This window comes from Mustela putorius, unplaced genomic scaffold (assembly GCF_011764305.1).
Source record: "Mustela putorius furo isolate JIRA1106 unplaced genomic scaffold, ASM1176430v1.1 tig00000551_pilon_pilon_pilon, whole genome shotgun sequence".
Classification (NCBI taxonomy): domain Eukaryota; kingdom Metazoa; phylum Chordata; class Mammalia; order Carnivora; family Mustelidae; genus Mustela; species Mustela putorius.
The window spans coordinates 519675-536790 of record NW_025421412.1 but is presented as its reverse complement, the minus strand read 5'-3'; the positions used below and the strand labels follow the sequence as shown (position 1 = coordinate 536790).

Genomic DNA, 17116 nt, shown 5'->3' with positions numbered 1-17116 from the left:
ACGTCTCGCGGTGGAAGTAAAAACTGTAACATTGCCTGATATTCTGAATGTGTAAAGAGGAAACAATGTAATCACAAACAGGGAAGATAAAAGGTGATATTTCCTTCACTTGAATGGATAGAATGGTAGTAGGGAGCTTCTGGGGGCTCAGTCGGCGGAGGGTCTCCTCCTGCTTTCAGCTCAGGTCGTGATCTCATGGGTCATCAGTTCGAGCCCTCCGGGGGCTCCATGCTCTGTGAGGCGTCTGTCTGATGATTCTCTGCCTCTGTCCCCTGCCCCCACCTGCGTGCACGCACTCTCAAATAAATAGATCTTTAAAAAAGTGGTAACAATGGAATGTGATTGGTCATGTGTATATGATACCAACAGCAGCCAATAAAAGTCTGTGTAGAGAGATACACTCTAAAATATCATAGATGAATCAAAATTGGATTCTAAGAAATGTTCAAGTAACCCAAAGGAAAGAGGGAAAGAGAAAACAAGTGAAAAACAAAAGTGGCAGACCTGAGCAACAGTAACATTAAATATAAATGCTCTAAGTACACCAAAACCTGACAGGAGATTTGAAAACAGGAGCTCACTGGACACCACAAGAGACTCCGATGGAGAGAGAGAGTCTGAGCAGGGAAGAATGGCGAAGACGTGTCACGCCGGCAGTCATCAGAGGAGGCCTGTGTGGTTATGGTAACGTGGAGACTTCTCAGCAGAGAAAATCACGGGAGACGAACATCGTGTAATGATGAAGGGTCAGTATGCCAAGAAGACACGGCAGCCCTAAATGCATGTCCAGCGAAAGACAGGACGGCAAGACGGGGCGGCAGATGGACAGATCTGTGCGTAGAAGTGGGTCCGCGACTTTCGTCACGGGGTTCAGCGTCTCTCCCAGCAGCTGCGGAGCAGCTCCACCGAGGGCCAGCGTGGCCAGAGAAGAACTCAACAGTATTGTCAACCAACAGGACGCCGTTGACGTTTCTCGAACACTTGCCCCGTAGCAGAATCCAGTTTCTTTGTAAGTGACCTTGGACCATACACCAGGGTAGACTGTGTCCTGGGCTGGAGAATAAAGCCCAACAAATCTGAGCGTTGAGATTAAGCCATGTGTTCTCCAACCACCATAGAGTCAAACTCGAAATCAATAACAAAAACAAAAGGAAGATCTCCAAACGTGTGAGAAATGAACACTACCCTCAAAATAATTCGTGATTCAAAAGGAAGTCTTGAGGGAAATTAAAAAGAAATGCGTAGGACTGGTGACAAACGGGTGACGTCAGAATTCATGGGCTGTGGCCACAGCACAGCAACAGGACAGTGTCTGCTCTGAGTGCTCTAAGACAGTCTCGAGTTCGTGATCTAAGTTCCCACTTGGAAAACTTAGGAAAAGAGTGGGGTAGCAAGTAGAAGGAAGAAACAAGAAATTACAACAGAAATCAATGAAATAAGAACAAAAGAGAAGGGAAAGTCTGTGAATGAGCTGGTTCTTCGAAGAGTCCATAAAACTGACGAATCTATGGCGAGAGGTGATCCCATCAGAAGCGAAGCATCACTACAGACCCCCACAAGGAAGTGCCACACACGGTTCTATATACATAAGCTCAACAACTTCCATGAACTCGGCCTCCTCGAAAAACATACCTTGTCCAATTTGAAATACATACTCTGACCAGCCCTATAACTGCAGGAAATTGAATTTGTAATTTAAAATCTTCCACCGGGGGTGCCTGAGTGGCTCAGTGGGTTAAGCCTCTGCCTTTGGCTCAGGTCATGATCTCAGGATCCTGGGATCGAGCCCCGCGTGGGGCTTTCTGCTCAGCGGGGAGCCTGCTCCCCCCCTTCTCTCTGCCTGCCTCTCTGCCTGCTTGTGATCTCTCTGTCAAATAAATAAGTAAAATCTTTAAAAAAAAAATTAAATCTTCCAACAAAAACCCTCCAGGCTCTGATGGTTTCACTGGAGCATTGACTGCAGCTAACCCCAACCACTACCCCGTGAACCCTGACGGGAGGGCCGGAAGGGCTCAAGGATGGGACTGGGGCTGCTCAGCAAGGTCTCCCTTGGCCTCCCCTGCCTCTGCCCACACCCACTTGCAGAACCTCCCTGCCTCCCAGACACCCTCTTCTGCCAGGAGGAACATGGGGTGGGCTGGCCTTCCCCACCTCTGCTGCCTCCCGCATTCCTGATTCTGTAAGCTCTCCTCCGCTCCTGGAACCATAACCACCTCCGTCCCTTCCTTTTCTTGCCCGCACAGTTACTGAGCAGCTGCTGTGTACTAGACAAGACCATGTCCGTGTGAAGGTGATGTTTCTGTTGGTCCTGGCATGCCCAGATATCCCCCAGGTGTGTCCCCCCATGTGTGTGGCCCAGGAGTGTCCCCCCAGGTGTGTCCCCCAGGGAAGACCCCTAGATTTGTCCCACCAAATGTGTCCCCCCCCAGATGTGTCCCCCCAGGCCTGTTCCCACAGATATTCCCCAGGTGTGTCCCCCAGGGGCCCTGTCGCATATATGTGTCTCCCATGTGTGTGCCCCAGGTGTGTCCCCCCAGCTGTGTCCCCCCAGCTGTGTCCCAGGCCTCTTCACTCTGTTCTCCCTCCTGTTCCTCTCAGTTCAAGGCCTCAGCCCTGCATGTAGCTGAGGGTCTCCTGCTTCAGCCCTAACTTCACCGGAAGCTTCTCCAGGCGTCTCTGCTTTGCGAGCTCAGCCCGGGGGGTGGAGGTGGGGGGGGTGCGGGGCTGATCCCTCAGCAGGTGCCAGGTTACCTTAGGTTCCCGGTGCAGACAGGTGACCTGGAGCAGGCCACCGTCAGTGTCAGTCTGGGTCTCCACGTACGAATCAGTGCCCTGGCCATGGTTTCACCCTTGGACACCCCGGGAAGCTATTCCCTGCAAATTGTTTCTCTGACTTCCTGTTCCCAGCTCTTTTCCCTCCCACTTGCTATTTTTTAAGACAAAAATGAAACAGTGGGAAAGCCCCAGCCATCTGGGGTTTCTCAGGACCCCTTTGCCTTCTGTCTGACCTCCCGCTCCTGGGCTGGGGGCCACGGGGCAGCTTCAGCAGATGCTTCGGGGTCTGCCCTTTGTCCTTCCTGGCCGGGTGGGGGCGGGGAGGGGCCGCCTAATCCTCCTGGAAGCAGCTTAGGGGATTGTCTTTTTCTGGCACCTGCTCTGTGACCCTGGGCCAGGATTTGGCTAGAGCTGTGTCAGCTGGGTTCCCGGGCTCCCTGCACGGCCGCTAGTCACCCTTGCACCTGCTGGGGCGCCTGCTGTCTAGGGAGGGCAGAGGGCACGGGCCTGGGGTGGGGGGTCCGGCCCCTCGCAGCAGGCGGCCAGCACCGGGATGGATTTCGGTTCCCTGGAGACGGTGGTGGCCAACTCGGCCTTCATCGCCGCCCGCGGCAGCTTCGACGGGACCGGCGGCCCGTCCTCTCGGGACAGGAAGTACCTGGCCAAGCTCAAGCTGCCCCCACTGTCCAAGTGCGAGGGCCTCCGGGAGAGCCTGGACCTGGCTTTCCCGAGCTTGTGCTCAGAGCAGCCCGTCGGCAAGCGGCTCTTCCAGCAGTTCCTGGGGGCCGACGAGAGGCACGTTCCGGCTCTGGAGCTCTGGAAGGACATCGAGGACTACGACACGGCCGACGACGACCTCCGGCCTCAGAAGGCCCGGGCCATCCTGGCCGAGTACCTGGACCCCCAGGCCAAGCTCTTCTGCAGCTTCCTGGACGAGGGCGTGGTGGCGAAGGCCCGGGAGGGGCCCGTGGCGGGCGGGGACGCGCCCTTCCAGACGCTGCTGCGGGCCACCCTGGCGTACCTGAGCCAGACGCCCTTCCAGGAGTACCTGGACAGCCTCCACTTCCAGAGGTTCCTGCAGTGGAAGTGGCTAGAGGCCCAGCCCGTGGGCGAGGACTGGTTCCTGGACTTCAGGGTCCTGGGGAAAGGGGGCTTCGGGGAGGTGTCCGCCTGCCAGATGAAGGCCACGGGCAAGCTGTACGCCTGTAAGAAGCTCAACAAGAAGAGACTCAAGAAAAGGAAGGGCTACCAGGTAGGCCGCTGGCCGCTCACAGGGGTGGGAGGGCCCTCAGGGGCCGCGTCCCGCCCTGCACGGCACCCTTCGTGGACTGCCTCCTCTGCCCTGGGGACGCCGGGTCCCTCCTGCTGGGCAGCCTCCGCGTCCTGAGCCGATGATCTGGCCCATGGGGCACAGAGGGGCCCGTCCGCAGCTCTGCTGCCCCGGCCCGGCTCTGCCCCCACGCGGGGTTTGCCGTGACCCCTCTTGGAGGCAGCCTCTGCGTTCGATGGGGTGTGCGGGTCTGCCCGTCCTGTGAGCTGTCTCCTTTGTTTTGAGCTTAATTTTATTTACTTATTTATTTTGAAAGACTTTATTCATTTGAGAGACGGACAGAGGGAGAGCGCATGAGTCGGGGCGCGGGGCAGAGGGAGAAGCAGGCTCCTCGCCTGAGCGCCTGAGCACCTGGAATCATGCCCTGAGCCAAAACCAAGCCTCGGACGCTCAGCCGGCGGAGCCCTCAAGCCTCTCCCACCAGCCTGCCCGTGTCTCCGCCACTACCATGACATAGGGGAGCGGGTGTTGGGGGAGCTGCTGGTTCTCCACCCCAGCTTTCGGGGCTCTCGGTGCTGGCTTGTGCTTGGTGGGGGCTCCCTGGGAGTCTAGCCAGCCTGACAGCCTCCGCACGTCTTCTCCGGGCCGGGGTGACCCAAGGCACGACAGGCGGCTGCGTGGGGTCTGCTCTCCCCGAGAAGGGCGAGACACCCTTTAGGGAGGGTGGCGAAGCCGCGATGTCACAGGAGCGCCTCTCCCGTCCTGTGTGGTTCCTGTCCTTTCCCTCCACAAGCACACATGCAGCTTTTGGGGTAAACAGCAGCCACCCAGGGTACCCACCCCAGGGTTTCTCAATAGTGCTGTTCCTTGGGGCTGCGGGGGCAAGCAGGCAGGGTGACGTGTCATCCTAACCCACTGTCCACGGTGTCCTCTGTCCTGAGGCCAGTGTCCTCACTGAACTTAGTACTCAGGCAGTGTGGATGTGGGGGCCTTCCGGAACAAAAGAGTTTCTCCTTCACAAAGGAGCTCTACCTTCCTTACCCAAACACAACTTTAAAAATGTGATAGATGGATGGAAAATGAACAGATGCCGGTGGGTCCCGGCTGTCCGCTGTCCAGGGCCCGGGAGAGGAGAACGGGTCTGGGGTTGCCATGCGTGAGTCGGTCCGGGGTAAGGAAGGACCACAGGGAGGGCCGCTCAGAACAGGGGCGCTGGCTCCTCTCCCGGTGCTGTTAGGGCTGCTGCTCTGCCTCCTGTCTCCTTGCCGGGGGCTCCGGGGAGCCCGGAGTCCTCAGCACGCACAGACATTTGCACGACTGATTTGGTCTCTGGGGAGGGCACGTCTGTACGTTGTTTGCGGCTGCGTTATGCGAGCTGCTTCGAACATATTCGTGACCCTGTTTCTGCTTCCTGGGACGTGGGACTTACTCTTCAGTGGCAGCACTTCCCCACTTAAACCTGGGCACTGATTTGACGTCTTGCTTTTCAGGGTGCTATGGTCGAGAAGACGATTCTAGCAAAGGTTCACAGCAGGTTTATAGTCTCTCTGGCCTATGCGTTTGAAACCAAAACTGACCTCTGTCTGGTGATGACGCTCATGAACGGAGGTGACATAAGGTAAACCGGGCACCCGGGGCTGGGGCTCAAGCAGCCGAGCACGAAGAGGGGTCTGGGGCCCCCATGCTCGCGGAGCACGGTGAGGAGAAGCCCTGGGCCCCCACCAACCCGCTCCTCTGTCCCTGGGCTGGTGACACTCGAGGAGGTGTGTCCTTAGTCTTACAGGAAATGTGAGCCAGTGGGGAGGTGGTGAGTGGCTCTCCAGCCGCCGGGGGACCTCGGGTTCCTGGGGCCGGGGTTGTGTGAGTGCGCAGGGGTGGAGGTAGCAGGAGCGTGAGGGGCCCGGGCGTGTGCTCGTGGGGTGGACAGTGGAGGAAGTGTGTGTGGGGACAGGCTGGAGGCATCACGCTACGATTGCTCTTGGGGGCAATGGTTGAGCTGGAAACACGACGTGGCCGGCTTCGGGAACATGGCTTGCTGTCGGTGGATCCGGTGCCTGGGTCGGCCGGAGGTCTGAGGGCCCGGCCTGGGGCTCCTGGGGGAAGTCAGACCACTGGTTCTCGGTGGGGAACCCTGGGCAGTCGGAGCGCTCTTGCCTCCGTGTGCTGGTGTGAGACGGGGGTAATGAGTGATGTGGTGCTCTCGGGGCACCGGGCCTTAACCCATGCACGACCCCCGAAAGAGCCTCCCAGCCACACGGATGGGGCCACTGCTGTCGGTTCGCCACCACTTCTCTGGTTCCGCTCTGCACCCGGACTCCGCGCCTCCGCAGGGCCCGTGGTGTTTGCGGGACCCTCGTGAGGCCCTGAGGAAGAGGAGAGAGACTAGTAAATGTACACAACATGACATACGGAACACGTGATCGTGACCCTGTGCTGGACAGCGTGCTAGTACACGGCCTTACACTGTAGCGCACTGCCACACACGACGCTGCCCTGTGCTGCACGGTGCTAACCACGCACTGCTCCGCTACGCTCTGCTACACTGTACGGGACCACACTACACCACACTACGCTGTACTCCACTACGCTCCACACCTTACACCGTGCTACGCTCTGCTGCTCCGTGCTACCTATACTACACCATCCTATGCTGTACAGACCATACCACACCATACCACACCATACCACACCATACCACACCGAGCTACACTATACTGCCCCATACTACCCTATTCTACACTATACGAGGCCATACCACATACACCACACTCCACTACTCCGTTACTTACGCCGTGCTACAGCCTGCTACACCGTGCTACCTATGCTAGCCCATCCTACACTATGCTACACGCTACCACACTGTACTATGCCACAGCACATCACGCCCCACTGCACTACACCACGCCGCCCCGTGCTGTCCACGCGCGTTCCGCCGTCTCACACCGTCCTACAGCTGCCACCATGTTCTGCGCTGCACCGTCCGGTGCGTCCCCTGCTGCCCCGCACAATACCACGCGACGCAGCACACTGTGTAACACCACACTGTCCCCCACTGTCCCGTGTGACGCTCTCCACCGTCTCCCCTCCCGCCCGCTGTGTCACACGGTGTTGTGCTGTGCCAGAGCAGAGCTCCCTGTGTCCCCCGTGCTCCCTCCTGCTCCCGCACACCAGGCTAGGCCAGCACACGGCACGGCACGCACCGCAGCGTCGCCCTGTCGCGGCACCGTCGGCCTTGTCGACTGACTCGAGGCCTTTTGTCTTGCTCCTTGGCCTGCCTCTTGCCGGCCGCTCTCCGCTGCTAACACTTTGCTCCCTTATTCGTTAGGTCTGCTTTTCTGTGGAATGTGAGAGTGGAGAAGCGGCACGCAGTCTGGGGCGGAGCGACGCTGGCGGGAAAACCCCAGCAGGCCCACCCCGGAGCCCTGCCCAGAGCCGCCCCAGACGCGTGTGCTCGGGCCCGGGGAGCTGGCCGGCATGCTTCCACGGACACTGCAATGACTGCTAATGGTTGCGGTGACTCGGGGCACTTGCCTGGGCCGGCTCCACCACGCTCCCCGTCCTCGGGCCGGCGGTGGCGAAACGGCTTCAGGGTCCACTTGCCAGCTGGTGCGGGCGAGTGTGGGGGCGGTGGGGAGACTGGTGCGCTCTTGCCTCGGCTCCTGTCCTGCTGGTTGTGGTGGGGGACCTGTGAGGGCACGACAGGCCACCAGGGCCTCTCAGACTGCCACGGGTCCTTTAGGCTGGTGCTGAGACCCCACAACGACCAGACACCCAGCAGGGGCTCTGAGGCTCTCACTGTTCCCTGAGATTTTTTTCCCCGTGGCCACTGTGGATGCCCCGTCCACTGTGCGAGGGAAGCATGGGCCCTGTGTGGTCTGACCCCAGGTACCACATCTACAACGTGAACGAGGAGAACCCTGGCTTCCAGGAGCCACGCGCGGTCTTCTACACGGCCCAGATCATCAGCGGCCTGGAGCATCTACACCAGAGAGGCATCGTGTACCGAGACCTCAAGCCGGAGAACGTGCTTCTGGACGATGACGGTGAGGGGCCCCTGGGTTCCCTCCCCCGCCTCCCCCGTCCCCTCTCCCTCCTCCCTGCCCAGGCCTGCCCGTGCCAGGGTCTCCTGCTTCGGTGCGAGGACACACCGGCTACGCTCTGCCCTCGAAGGCTTCTTGTCGGCAGGAAACGCGCAGATCTGGGTCCCTTTACGTCCCTTACGCCCCCTGCTTTGTGTCACAAGTCGTGCAGACGTGGGGTGTTCTGGAGGTGGTTTCGGGCGCTACTGGGGCCCCTCCGTCCCTCTGCAGTCTGCTGGGGCAGCAGAGGCCTCGGGCCCTGGGGAGGGCGTGTGCTGCGCGTGGGCGCTCACGGGCGTGTGTGTGTGTGCGGCGGCTGCCCTTGGCTGGTGCAGGGACACCAGGTGCCTTTGTTCCGTGGGCCCGCGGGCGACCTTGGCCTGTGTTTGCTTTCAGGCAATATCCGCATTTCTGACCTTGGGCTGGCTGTGCAGCTGAAGGACGGGCAGACCAAGACCAAGGGCTACGCAGGCACCCCAGGTGAGCCCCTGAGAGGGTGGGGGGGCAGCCTCTTCTGCGGGGGGCAGGGAGCGAGGCCGTGCACCCTCACAGCAGACCGTGGAATCACTGGGTGGGGCCGGTGGGTGTGCCCGGACCCCGCTGCAGGGGTCCCCCACCTGTTGGTTCCGGAGGGCCACGCGCTCCGTGAGGGGGCTTCTGCCTCCAGTGGCCTCCTGGACATCGGCAGAGTGGATGTGTCCAACCTGCCCGGCCCCCTGGGTTGGAGCCCGGGGCATCTGCCGCGGATCACCCGCCGTGCCCCGGACATCGGCAGAGTGCATATGTCCAACCTGCTTGGTCCCATGGGTTGGATCACCCGCTGTGCCCCCCAATGCGCGCAGACCGGGAGAGCCCTGATGGGTGGCCAGCACCCACTGCCGTGTGGCCGGGGTTGGCTCTGCAGGGGAGGGGGCTGCCCACGTCCAGGATGTGTGCGTGTGTGTGTGCACAGGTGTGTCTGTCTGTGTGTGTACTGTGTGCTCCTACACAACACATTCTGCCCTGGGGGGAGGGAAGCAGGGCCCGCAGACAACAGAGGGGCCCCCCAGTGTTGGGGCGGGCGGAGCGGGCAGCCCAGACTGCTGGGGAGCTGGGCGCCGCCTCCCGCCGGCGGGCACCTGGGGGTCTGTCCCCTGTGCCACCGTGTTCCGGGAGGCGGGGCTCCCAGCCAGCCCGTCCCTGGGTTGACCTGGCTTTGAGGAGGGACTGTTGGCACTAGGATTTGGGGCTACTTGGACCTTGTTTTGTGTCCCCAGATTCTCCTGTCCTGGGCTCTGAGCCCTTATGGTTTGTCCCTGCTGCCGGGGCAGCTCTGTCCCCCCCCGTGGCCTCAGTTAGGGAGGGCCCCTCCGAAGTCGACTTTTCCAGAATCTGTAGCGCTTCAGCGCTGAGTGGACCATGGCAGTGGGCTCCTGCCGTGTTTTAGGGGATTCAGATCACGAGAAAGCGTAGAGGGCGCGGCTCCACAGGCCGGACTCTGGCTGTCCACGGCGGGTGTGAGGGCCCTGCTGGCCGCCAGAGGGCGTCCCAGGCTTCGCTGCTGCCCGGCCTTCCTCTGAGCAGGGGACGCAGGGGACGCAGGGGACCGGCTCACACATGCTCCGTCACTCCCCTGCCCGTTCGGCGACTGGCATTTCCTGGTGCTCACTTTGTCCCAGGTGCCATGTGTCACTTTGCTGGGGTTGGGGGCAGAGCAGGGACCCCCCCCGGATGTTTGCTGCAGAAACTGACCCCCTCGCTGAGGCCTGCTGGGCTGTCACCCAGACCCCGTTTCTGTCTCAAAGTGGCGGCCTGTTAGACGCGTCCTCCCCACATCTGAGCAACAGTGCAGTTCCCGGAAAGTGGGACCTATGAAGGGTGAAGCTTGCCGGGGCCAGGCGGGTCTGTGGAATTGTGCGCCGGCAGCCTCTGCGGGCAGGAGCGAGTCTGTGTCCCCATGGGCCTGGCTGCTGCACTGAGCACATCCGCTCTTGGAGCCTGGCTCTGAGACCATCCGCTGAGGGCCGGGAGGCCCCAGAAATCAACAGGCTTGTTAGCTTTGCTTCCCTGGGAACATCTGAAGCCAGCAGGCCCAGGAGCTGCCTGTGCCCTGCCCACAGCACCTGCCAGCTCTGGTCCCAGGGGAGTGGACCGTGGGCCCCAGAGACCGGCCTGTGCGCCCTTGCCCCGTGCTGGCTGGCTCCCCGACATGAGGGTTCGAGAAAGCCCAGGACGTGCTTTGGGGATGTGGGCTCCTCGCGTGGCCCCAGCTCCCTCGTGTGGTGCCGGCCAGCAACGGTGCGTGTCCGGTTGCTCTCTGGGTTGTGTTGGCTTAAATCGGCCCTTCTGTGCCCTTTCGGGAAGGAGCTGGTAGCGCCTGACCACGACGCCACGGGTCACAGTTGCGCCTACATGGCCAGCTAGGGCCACGGCTCCGGCTGCAGGACGTGCCACGGGGAGGCAGGGCTTCAAGCTCACGAGAAGCAGCGGCTGGACGGGGGGGCAGTGTTGTCCGGAGGCAACACTCCGCAGCGTCTGTAGGCATTTCCGGCTGCCACGACTGGGGGCGTTCCAAGTATCGCTGTGGGCAGGGAAGGGCTCCCCAGTGTGCAGCGCCCAGGGCAGCCCCGCTGCAGAGGGGTCGGGGCGAGGACCCCACCCGCGGGCGCGCAGGGAGCCCTGTCTGGGACGTGCCTGCCCGGGCCGAGTGCGTGCTCCGTGCTGGGGCCCGTGCCGGAGTCTGCGCCCGCTTCTGCCCGCAGGGTTCATGGCCCCTGAGCTCTTGCGGGGCGAGGAGTACGACTTCTCCGTGGACTACTTCGCCCTGGGCGTCACGCTGTATGAGATGATCGCAGCCAGAGGGCCCTTCCGCGCCCGTGGAGAGAAGGTAGGAGGTCACGCGACAGGTCCCGCAGCCGCCCTGTGACCCCCTCCTTGGGGGAGCCGCTGTTCAGACCAAGAACACAAGGGGCCTCTCATGGTACATCCTTCCCGGGCAGGAGAGGGGACGTGGTGACCTCATCTTGTGGAGCCCCACGCTGACAAGCGTTTTAGGACCCGCCGGGCCCGGACTTCCCCACCCCCCAACCCCATAAGCAGCCCTCAGCTCCCCCAGCCCAAGCCAGTCCCGGGGCGGGGAGACAGGGCCACAGGTGCCCCACTCGTGCTTCCACGGCGGACCAGCGAGCTCTCCGTCTGGCCCGGCAGCCTTTCTGAAGAGCGGCCCCACCTCACTGTGCCCGACCCAGGGCCCCCACGCCCTCCCCCTGCCCCGTCTGCCCTGGAGTCCGGGGGTGCTCCAGCTGTGGCCCCAGAACCACAGGTGCCGGCTCACCTCAGACCTCTCGGGGCCAGCTCAGGGCCCGTAACAGAGCCGAGGCTGCGGTAAAGCGAGTCAGGTGAGCCTCCTGGTTCCTGGCGCGGACCTCGGTCAGGTCACCGCAGGCCGGAGTTCTGAGCGAGCCGCGGCGCTCGGTCCCAGGAGCCATCCGCGGGCCTCTGGGGCCGGCGCTCACAGCTGACCGCCCTACGGGCTTCACGACTCGTGAGCGCTTCTCCCAGCTCACCAGGACAAGTAGAACAACAATGACAGTGACATAGTCTGAGAATCACCAGAATGTGACCGAGAGACATGAGCTGAGCCCAGGCTGTCGGACCGATGGCCCACGGACTCACTCGAGGCAGGGTGGCCGCCGCCTTCCGCAGGGAGAAGCGCAGAGTGGGGTGCCTGGGCCCCGACCGGAAGCCCGGTCTCCTGTGTGTGGTGAGCGCGATGGGCTCGGGTGAACGGGGCTCGGGGCCGCCGTGGCCCCTGGTCTCCGGCCCAGCCTGCGGGGGTGTGTGTCCCACCTGAGAGGCACTCGCGAGAGCCCGCAGCTTTGCGATCTTAGGAAAGGCGAATCTGTGTGTGGTGAAAACCCATGGCCGGGGTCTGCCCGAGCGGGGGTGGACCCGGGGTTCAGAGGGCACAGGGCACCTGGGGGCTCCTTGTGGGGCTCCCTGCTGACTGTGCAGACCCGACACTGGCAACGGGGTTCTCCGGAAAAGCGCTCAGAATCAGACACCAGGTGGAGGTGTCGGTGTCGGTGTCGGTGTCGGTGGGGATGATGGTGGAGGTGACGGCGGAGGTGACTGGTTACCTCTGCCGTCACCTCCACCGTCACCTCTACCGTCACCTCCGCCGTCACCTCCTCAGTCACCTCCGCCCAGCGTCTTCCCGGGAGGTGCACTGGCTGAGCTGGACGCATCCCCCCGTGGGCTCTGTGGGCTCCTGTGATGTGGCGTGTCGTGTCCTACCGTGCAGGTGGAGAACAAGGAGCTCAAGCAGAGGATCCTGTCTGAGGCCGTCAAGTACCCGGACACGTTCAGCCAGGTCAGCAAGGACTTCTGTGAGGCACTGCTGGAGAAGGACCCCGAGAAGCGCCTGGGTTTCAGAGACGGGACGTGTGACGGGCTCCGCACCAGGCCCCTCTTCAAGGACATTAATTGGAGACAGCTCGAGGCTGGTGTGTCTGTGCGCCTTTGGACCCGGGGGGCCGTGTGGGGCGGGTCCGCCATCAGGTTCTTGCTGGCCGGGCCCCACCAAGGGGCCTTGCTTGGCGCCTCCTGGGCTCCCCCCAGCCACCCTCCTGCCCCTGAGTAACCCCCGTCTCCATGTCCTGTCACCTGTCACCAAGCTGGGTGGTAGCACACAGGTTTTTGGGCTGGGGGAGGCTGGTTGGTGTGCGTGCGGAACATGCTGCTGACCTTTGAACTGAGGGCCCAAACCTGCGGCAGTGGCTTTCTATGCCCCGTACTTTTAAGGAGCCCCTGACCCAAGGCAGTGCAGGAGTCTTCCAGCTGCGTGTCCGGAAGACACTTGCCCATTCGGCCCGTGTGGTGTTGGCCATGGCAGGTGCGTGTGCGGGCAAGGCCCCGCCCCAAAGCCCACAGAGGCCACGTGAACACGGGCCTCCCCACCACGGCCTGAGGAGAGAAGTTCCTTCTTCTGGGGTTGGGGGAGCTGGGAGCCAGGAGAGGCGGAGGGTCCCCAGGGCCACTGCATGGGTCTGGCAGAGTACTTCGCCCGGGGGCCACACGGAAAGGAAGGGCAGGAGGGCCACCAGGGTCACGTGGCTGATGTTCTGCGTCTGGTGACTAGGGCACCGCGGCGCCTGTGCGGGTTGGGGGAGAAGCCAGCTTTGGAAAGGAGACGGGAGCGCAGTCCTGGGTTGCCGGCTGCGGGGCGTCCCGCCTGCACATGGCACCGGCCCTGGGGAGGCTGGCGTGGGGCACGGGCCAGAGCCCTCCGTCCCCTGCCTGGACGCGAAGTTCCTTGCGTCTTGCTCAGTGGGCTGCGAGGCTCCCGACAGCTTTCCTGAGCCCCTGGGGCACCTGGGGCAGGGTGACCCTGCTCACTGAGCACACGGCTGCTCCCTCCCACTTACGTGTCCTACGTCGTGTGCTTTTTCTCCTCACAGGGATGCTGACACCCCCCTTTGTCCCGGACTCCAGGACAGTCTATGCCAAGAACATCCAGGACGTGGGCGCCTTCTCCACGGTCAAGGGTGTGGCCTTCGACAAAGCCGATGCTGAGTTCTTCCAGGAATTTGCGACTGGCAGCTGTCCCGTCCCTTGGCAGGAGGAGATGATCGAAACGGGCGTGTTTGCGGAGCTGAACGTGTGGCGCTCGGACGGGCAGATGCCTGACGATATGAAGGGGGTGACTGCGGAGGGGGCGGCCTCGGCGTCCAAGTCAGGGATGTGTCTGGTCTCCTAAACGCGCAGGGAGAGGGAGCTCTGTAGCCCGCAGGGGCGGGAACGGCCGCGTGAGCCGCCCGGCACCCGCGGCACCGTCGGGAGAGAGGCTCGGTTTGGACACACGTCCGGCCTGTAAAGAGTCCGCTCCCTGCCCATGTCACTCAGTAAGACTCCGCGGTGGTCCCCAGACGGACTAGACCACGAGGCCTGTCCCAAGGACTCCCATGGACACGCCAGCCGCCGCGGGCCCACCGCTGGGCAGAGAGCAGCTGGTGCGGAGGACGCGCGGCCCCTGTTTCCTGACGCCTCACCGGCATCTTCCCAGAGCCCAGTCCTCAGTGGGAGGCCTTCTCCGGCTTCGCTCAGGGGCTGGCAAACTGTGCCCATGGGCTCCCGAGTGCCTGCGAGAGGCCCGGGTGGGGGCCTGCTCCTGTCCCCCAGAGCCGGTTACCCTCTGCGTGACGATGACGCTGGCTTCAGCCAGGTGCTGGACGGTACAGGCTCCGAGGGGTGGCCTTGCCCAGGCTGGGGCCCCCGTGTCCCAGAGGAGAGGAGGGGCTGGGGCTGGGGGACTGAGAGCGACCGCGGCAGCTGCCTCCGGTTCTTTTCGCCCTGAGAACACCTCCAGCTGATGGCACCCGGGCCCAAAGCCACCCACCCCGGGCAGACAGGTGTGCGGGCATCTTCTCTCCTCCCCGCGCACCTGCTTGCCACCCGGCTCTGCCTCCCAGCGGAGTCGGGGCAGACTGGCGGCTGGCCGGGGACCGGCTGTCTCCATCCTCACGCCTGCAGCTGGGCCCCAACGCTCCGAAGCACAGACGTGCCCTCCCTTTGTCTGTGGCCCCGGGCACTGTTCCTGTCGGCTCCCATGTCTCCTGCTTCACCTCCACCTCAGCGTCCCTGGAGCCTTTATGCATCTGAACGGGAAGCACGTGGTTTTGGTGGCAGCGGCCTCCGAGAGACCACGTTTGCTCCTGGTCAGGCTTTGCTGGCATCGGGCTGGGACTCCCTCGGTGGGGCCCACCCCTGGGGAGGAGCTGTGGTTTGGGGCACTGGGGCACCTTCCAGAAGGGTCTCTTCCTCTCCTAGGGAAGAATATCAGAGTCCCTGCACCACACCGGCCGTGTCACGTGCTAGTCCAGGCAGATGCCCCCCATGGGCGTCAGAAGATACCCTGGCGTTTAGCTTTCGGGGGGCTGGTGTGAGGACCCGTGAGGGAGCCCAAAAGACAGCGTCTTTCCTCGTGTTAGCACCAGTGCTGGGCCGACTGCCTCCTCCCAGCAGCTGTCCCCCCGAGTGCTGGCTGTCCCCGTCCTCACGCTGTCAACCCCGAGGGCTGGGCCGTCTGTTGCCCGCAGATGTTGACATGTGGTCACTCACCCCACCCTCAGGGAACAGGGGTTCTGCAGCCCACAACTCTGCTGGGTCTGGTGCAGGGCTCCTGTCTGGTGCAGGACTCTGCAGGTGCCGTGTCCCCTGCACTCACACAGTAGTCCGGGGTGCAGAGGCCCGTAGGTGGTGGAGAAAATCACGTGAGTTCTTGAGAAGACGTTATGCACACAGAGCCTCTGAGCATGCCCTTGGACCAGAGCCTTGTCCCCTGGCTGTGCGCGTGGCCCACCAGAGGCAAAGAATGCTCCGGGTGGGCCTGGAGGGGCATCCAGGGCTTTCTAGCAGGTGAGTAGAAGTGCCCGGCATGTCCCTGCAGGCAGCTCAGCCCCAGGACACACTACTGTGCCCTCCCCAAAGCGGGACAGAGCACACTGGGCGATGACCGACGGGTCACTTCTCTGCATTTGTGGGAGGAGGCCTGGAGCCAGGCCCCCTGTAGCACCGGCGGCCGGTGGGGCCCCCTCTGCCTGGGCTGAATTTCAGGGGAACAACAAGTACTGTCCTCGGTGTGTCCTGGGTGCCGCGGGGGCTGTCCTGACACTCCAGTCACCCGGTGTGGTTTGCCGGGCCACCCGCACGGGTCAGTCAGCGGCTAGGCCCTGCACTGGACTGGCGGGTCTGGTGGGCTAGTCAGTGCACTGAGCTAGCGGGTCTGGTGAGCGTGGCCATGACTTCAGCTGTCTCTCCATCTGCCGGGAATGGGGCTTTGCTGCAGCACCCCGACCCCTGGCTCCCCCATCTGGAGGCGACTGTGTGCACACTCTAATGGCAGGCTCCAGGCACTGCTGTGCGACGTCCAGGGCATGTGGACACGGCCGCTCCTGTGGGACGCCCCTCCTCTGAGCGCTCCTGGCAGTCCCGTGGGGGTGCTGGTGCTCGGGACTTCCGTCACTGGCTCAGGAGGTCCCTGCTGTGGGTGTCTTTCAGTCCCAGGGCTCTGGCTGGCCCACACGTATGAGGGTCCTTTCCTCAGCTGTGGGCTGGGTCTAGGGGACACACTGCCTGCCTGGACGCTCAGCCTTGGTGGCTGTCAGGGCCTTTGGGCACCTGCGGGCTTGTCTCTGGCTCGGGGGCTGCCCACACCAGGCCTAAGGGGGGGATCCCCTGACCATCACTGCCCCTACGGTCCTGCATACCACAGCCTCCGACGATCTTCCAAACCGGCCTCCATTCCCCCTCGGGGGGCCTCGGCCTCTCGCACAGCTACGGCACGGGCCACAGCCCGGCAACAATCACCCCCACGTGTCTGGGGTTCCCCGACATGCACCACGGTGGGGAAAGCACCCATGGGATTTCTCCCTGGGGGGAGCAGGCAGCAGATGGACCCTGGAAACACTGGGATCACAAAAAATTCCGTGAAATTTTGTGAAATTTTTGTGAAAAACAAACTGCAGTTTCTGTTCAAGCAGAAAAAGGCAAAAATAAAACAGATTCTGGATGATGAATGGTGCTTGTGTTCTTTCCTTCAAAGTCACACACACACACCTGTGCACACACATGCACGTACATGTGCACAGGCAGACATGCTTCTATGCTGGCCACACCCGCAGACACGTGCAGACACGTGCACACACTCACGTGTCCACACCTGCAGACACGCACACACATGTGGACACACACGCAGGCACACACACACGCAGATGCACGCGCACAACCGCTTTCGTCTCTCGCGATTGTCGGACGTAAGCAAAGTGCTTGCGGGGCCGCTCCTCCCCGGACTTCGAATCCCAAGGCACCTGGATCTGCACACCTCCACCTGGCTCCCTCCACTGTGCCTCGAGGGGGTTTATTCTGCTCCTCGTGGAGGTTAGAGGTGTTTGCAGGTGTGGTTCCCTTCCTTTCCACACAGCTGGTGGAGACACTGCTTAATGGAGTGGCCCTG

The 17116-nt window shown here is 62.4% G+C and overlaps 1 protein-coding gene across 1 annotated transcript; it reads left to right on the top strand.

The window, feature by feature from the left end:
* The first annotated feature begins 1903 nt into the window (after positions 1 to 1903).
* GRK1 (G protein-coupled receptor kinase 1) lies at positions 1904 to 13865 on the top strand. Its single transcript, XM_004745983.3, has 7 exons — positions 1904 to 4027; positions 5536 to 5663; positions 7931 to 8088; positions 8521 to 8604; positions 10866 to 10990; positions 12407 to 12608; positions 13563 to 13865. Exons 1-7 carry the CDS (start codon positions 3329 to 3331, stop codon positions 13859 to 13861), a joined length of 1695 nt encoding a protein of 564 aa, XP_004746040.1. The 5' UTR covers positions 1904 to 3328; the 3' UTR covers positions 13862 to 13865.
* Positions 13866 to 17116: the final 3251 nt, after the last annotated feature.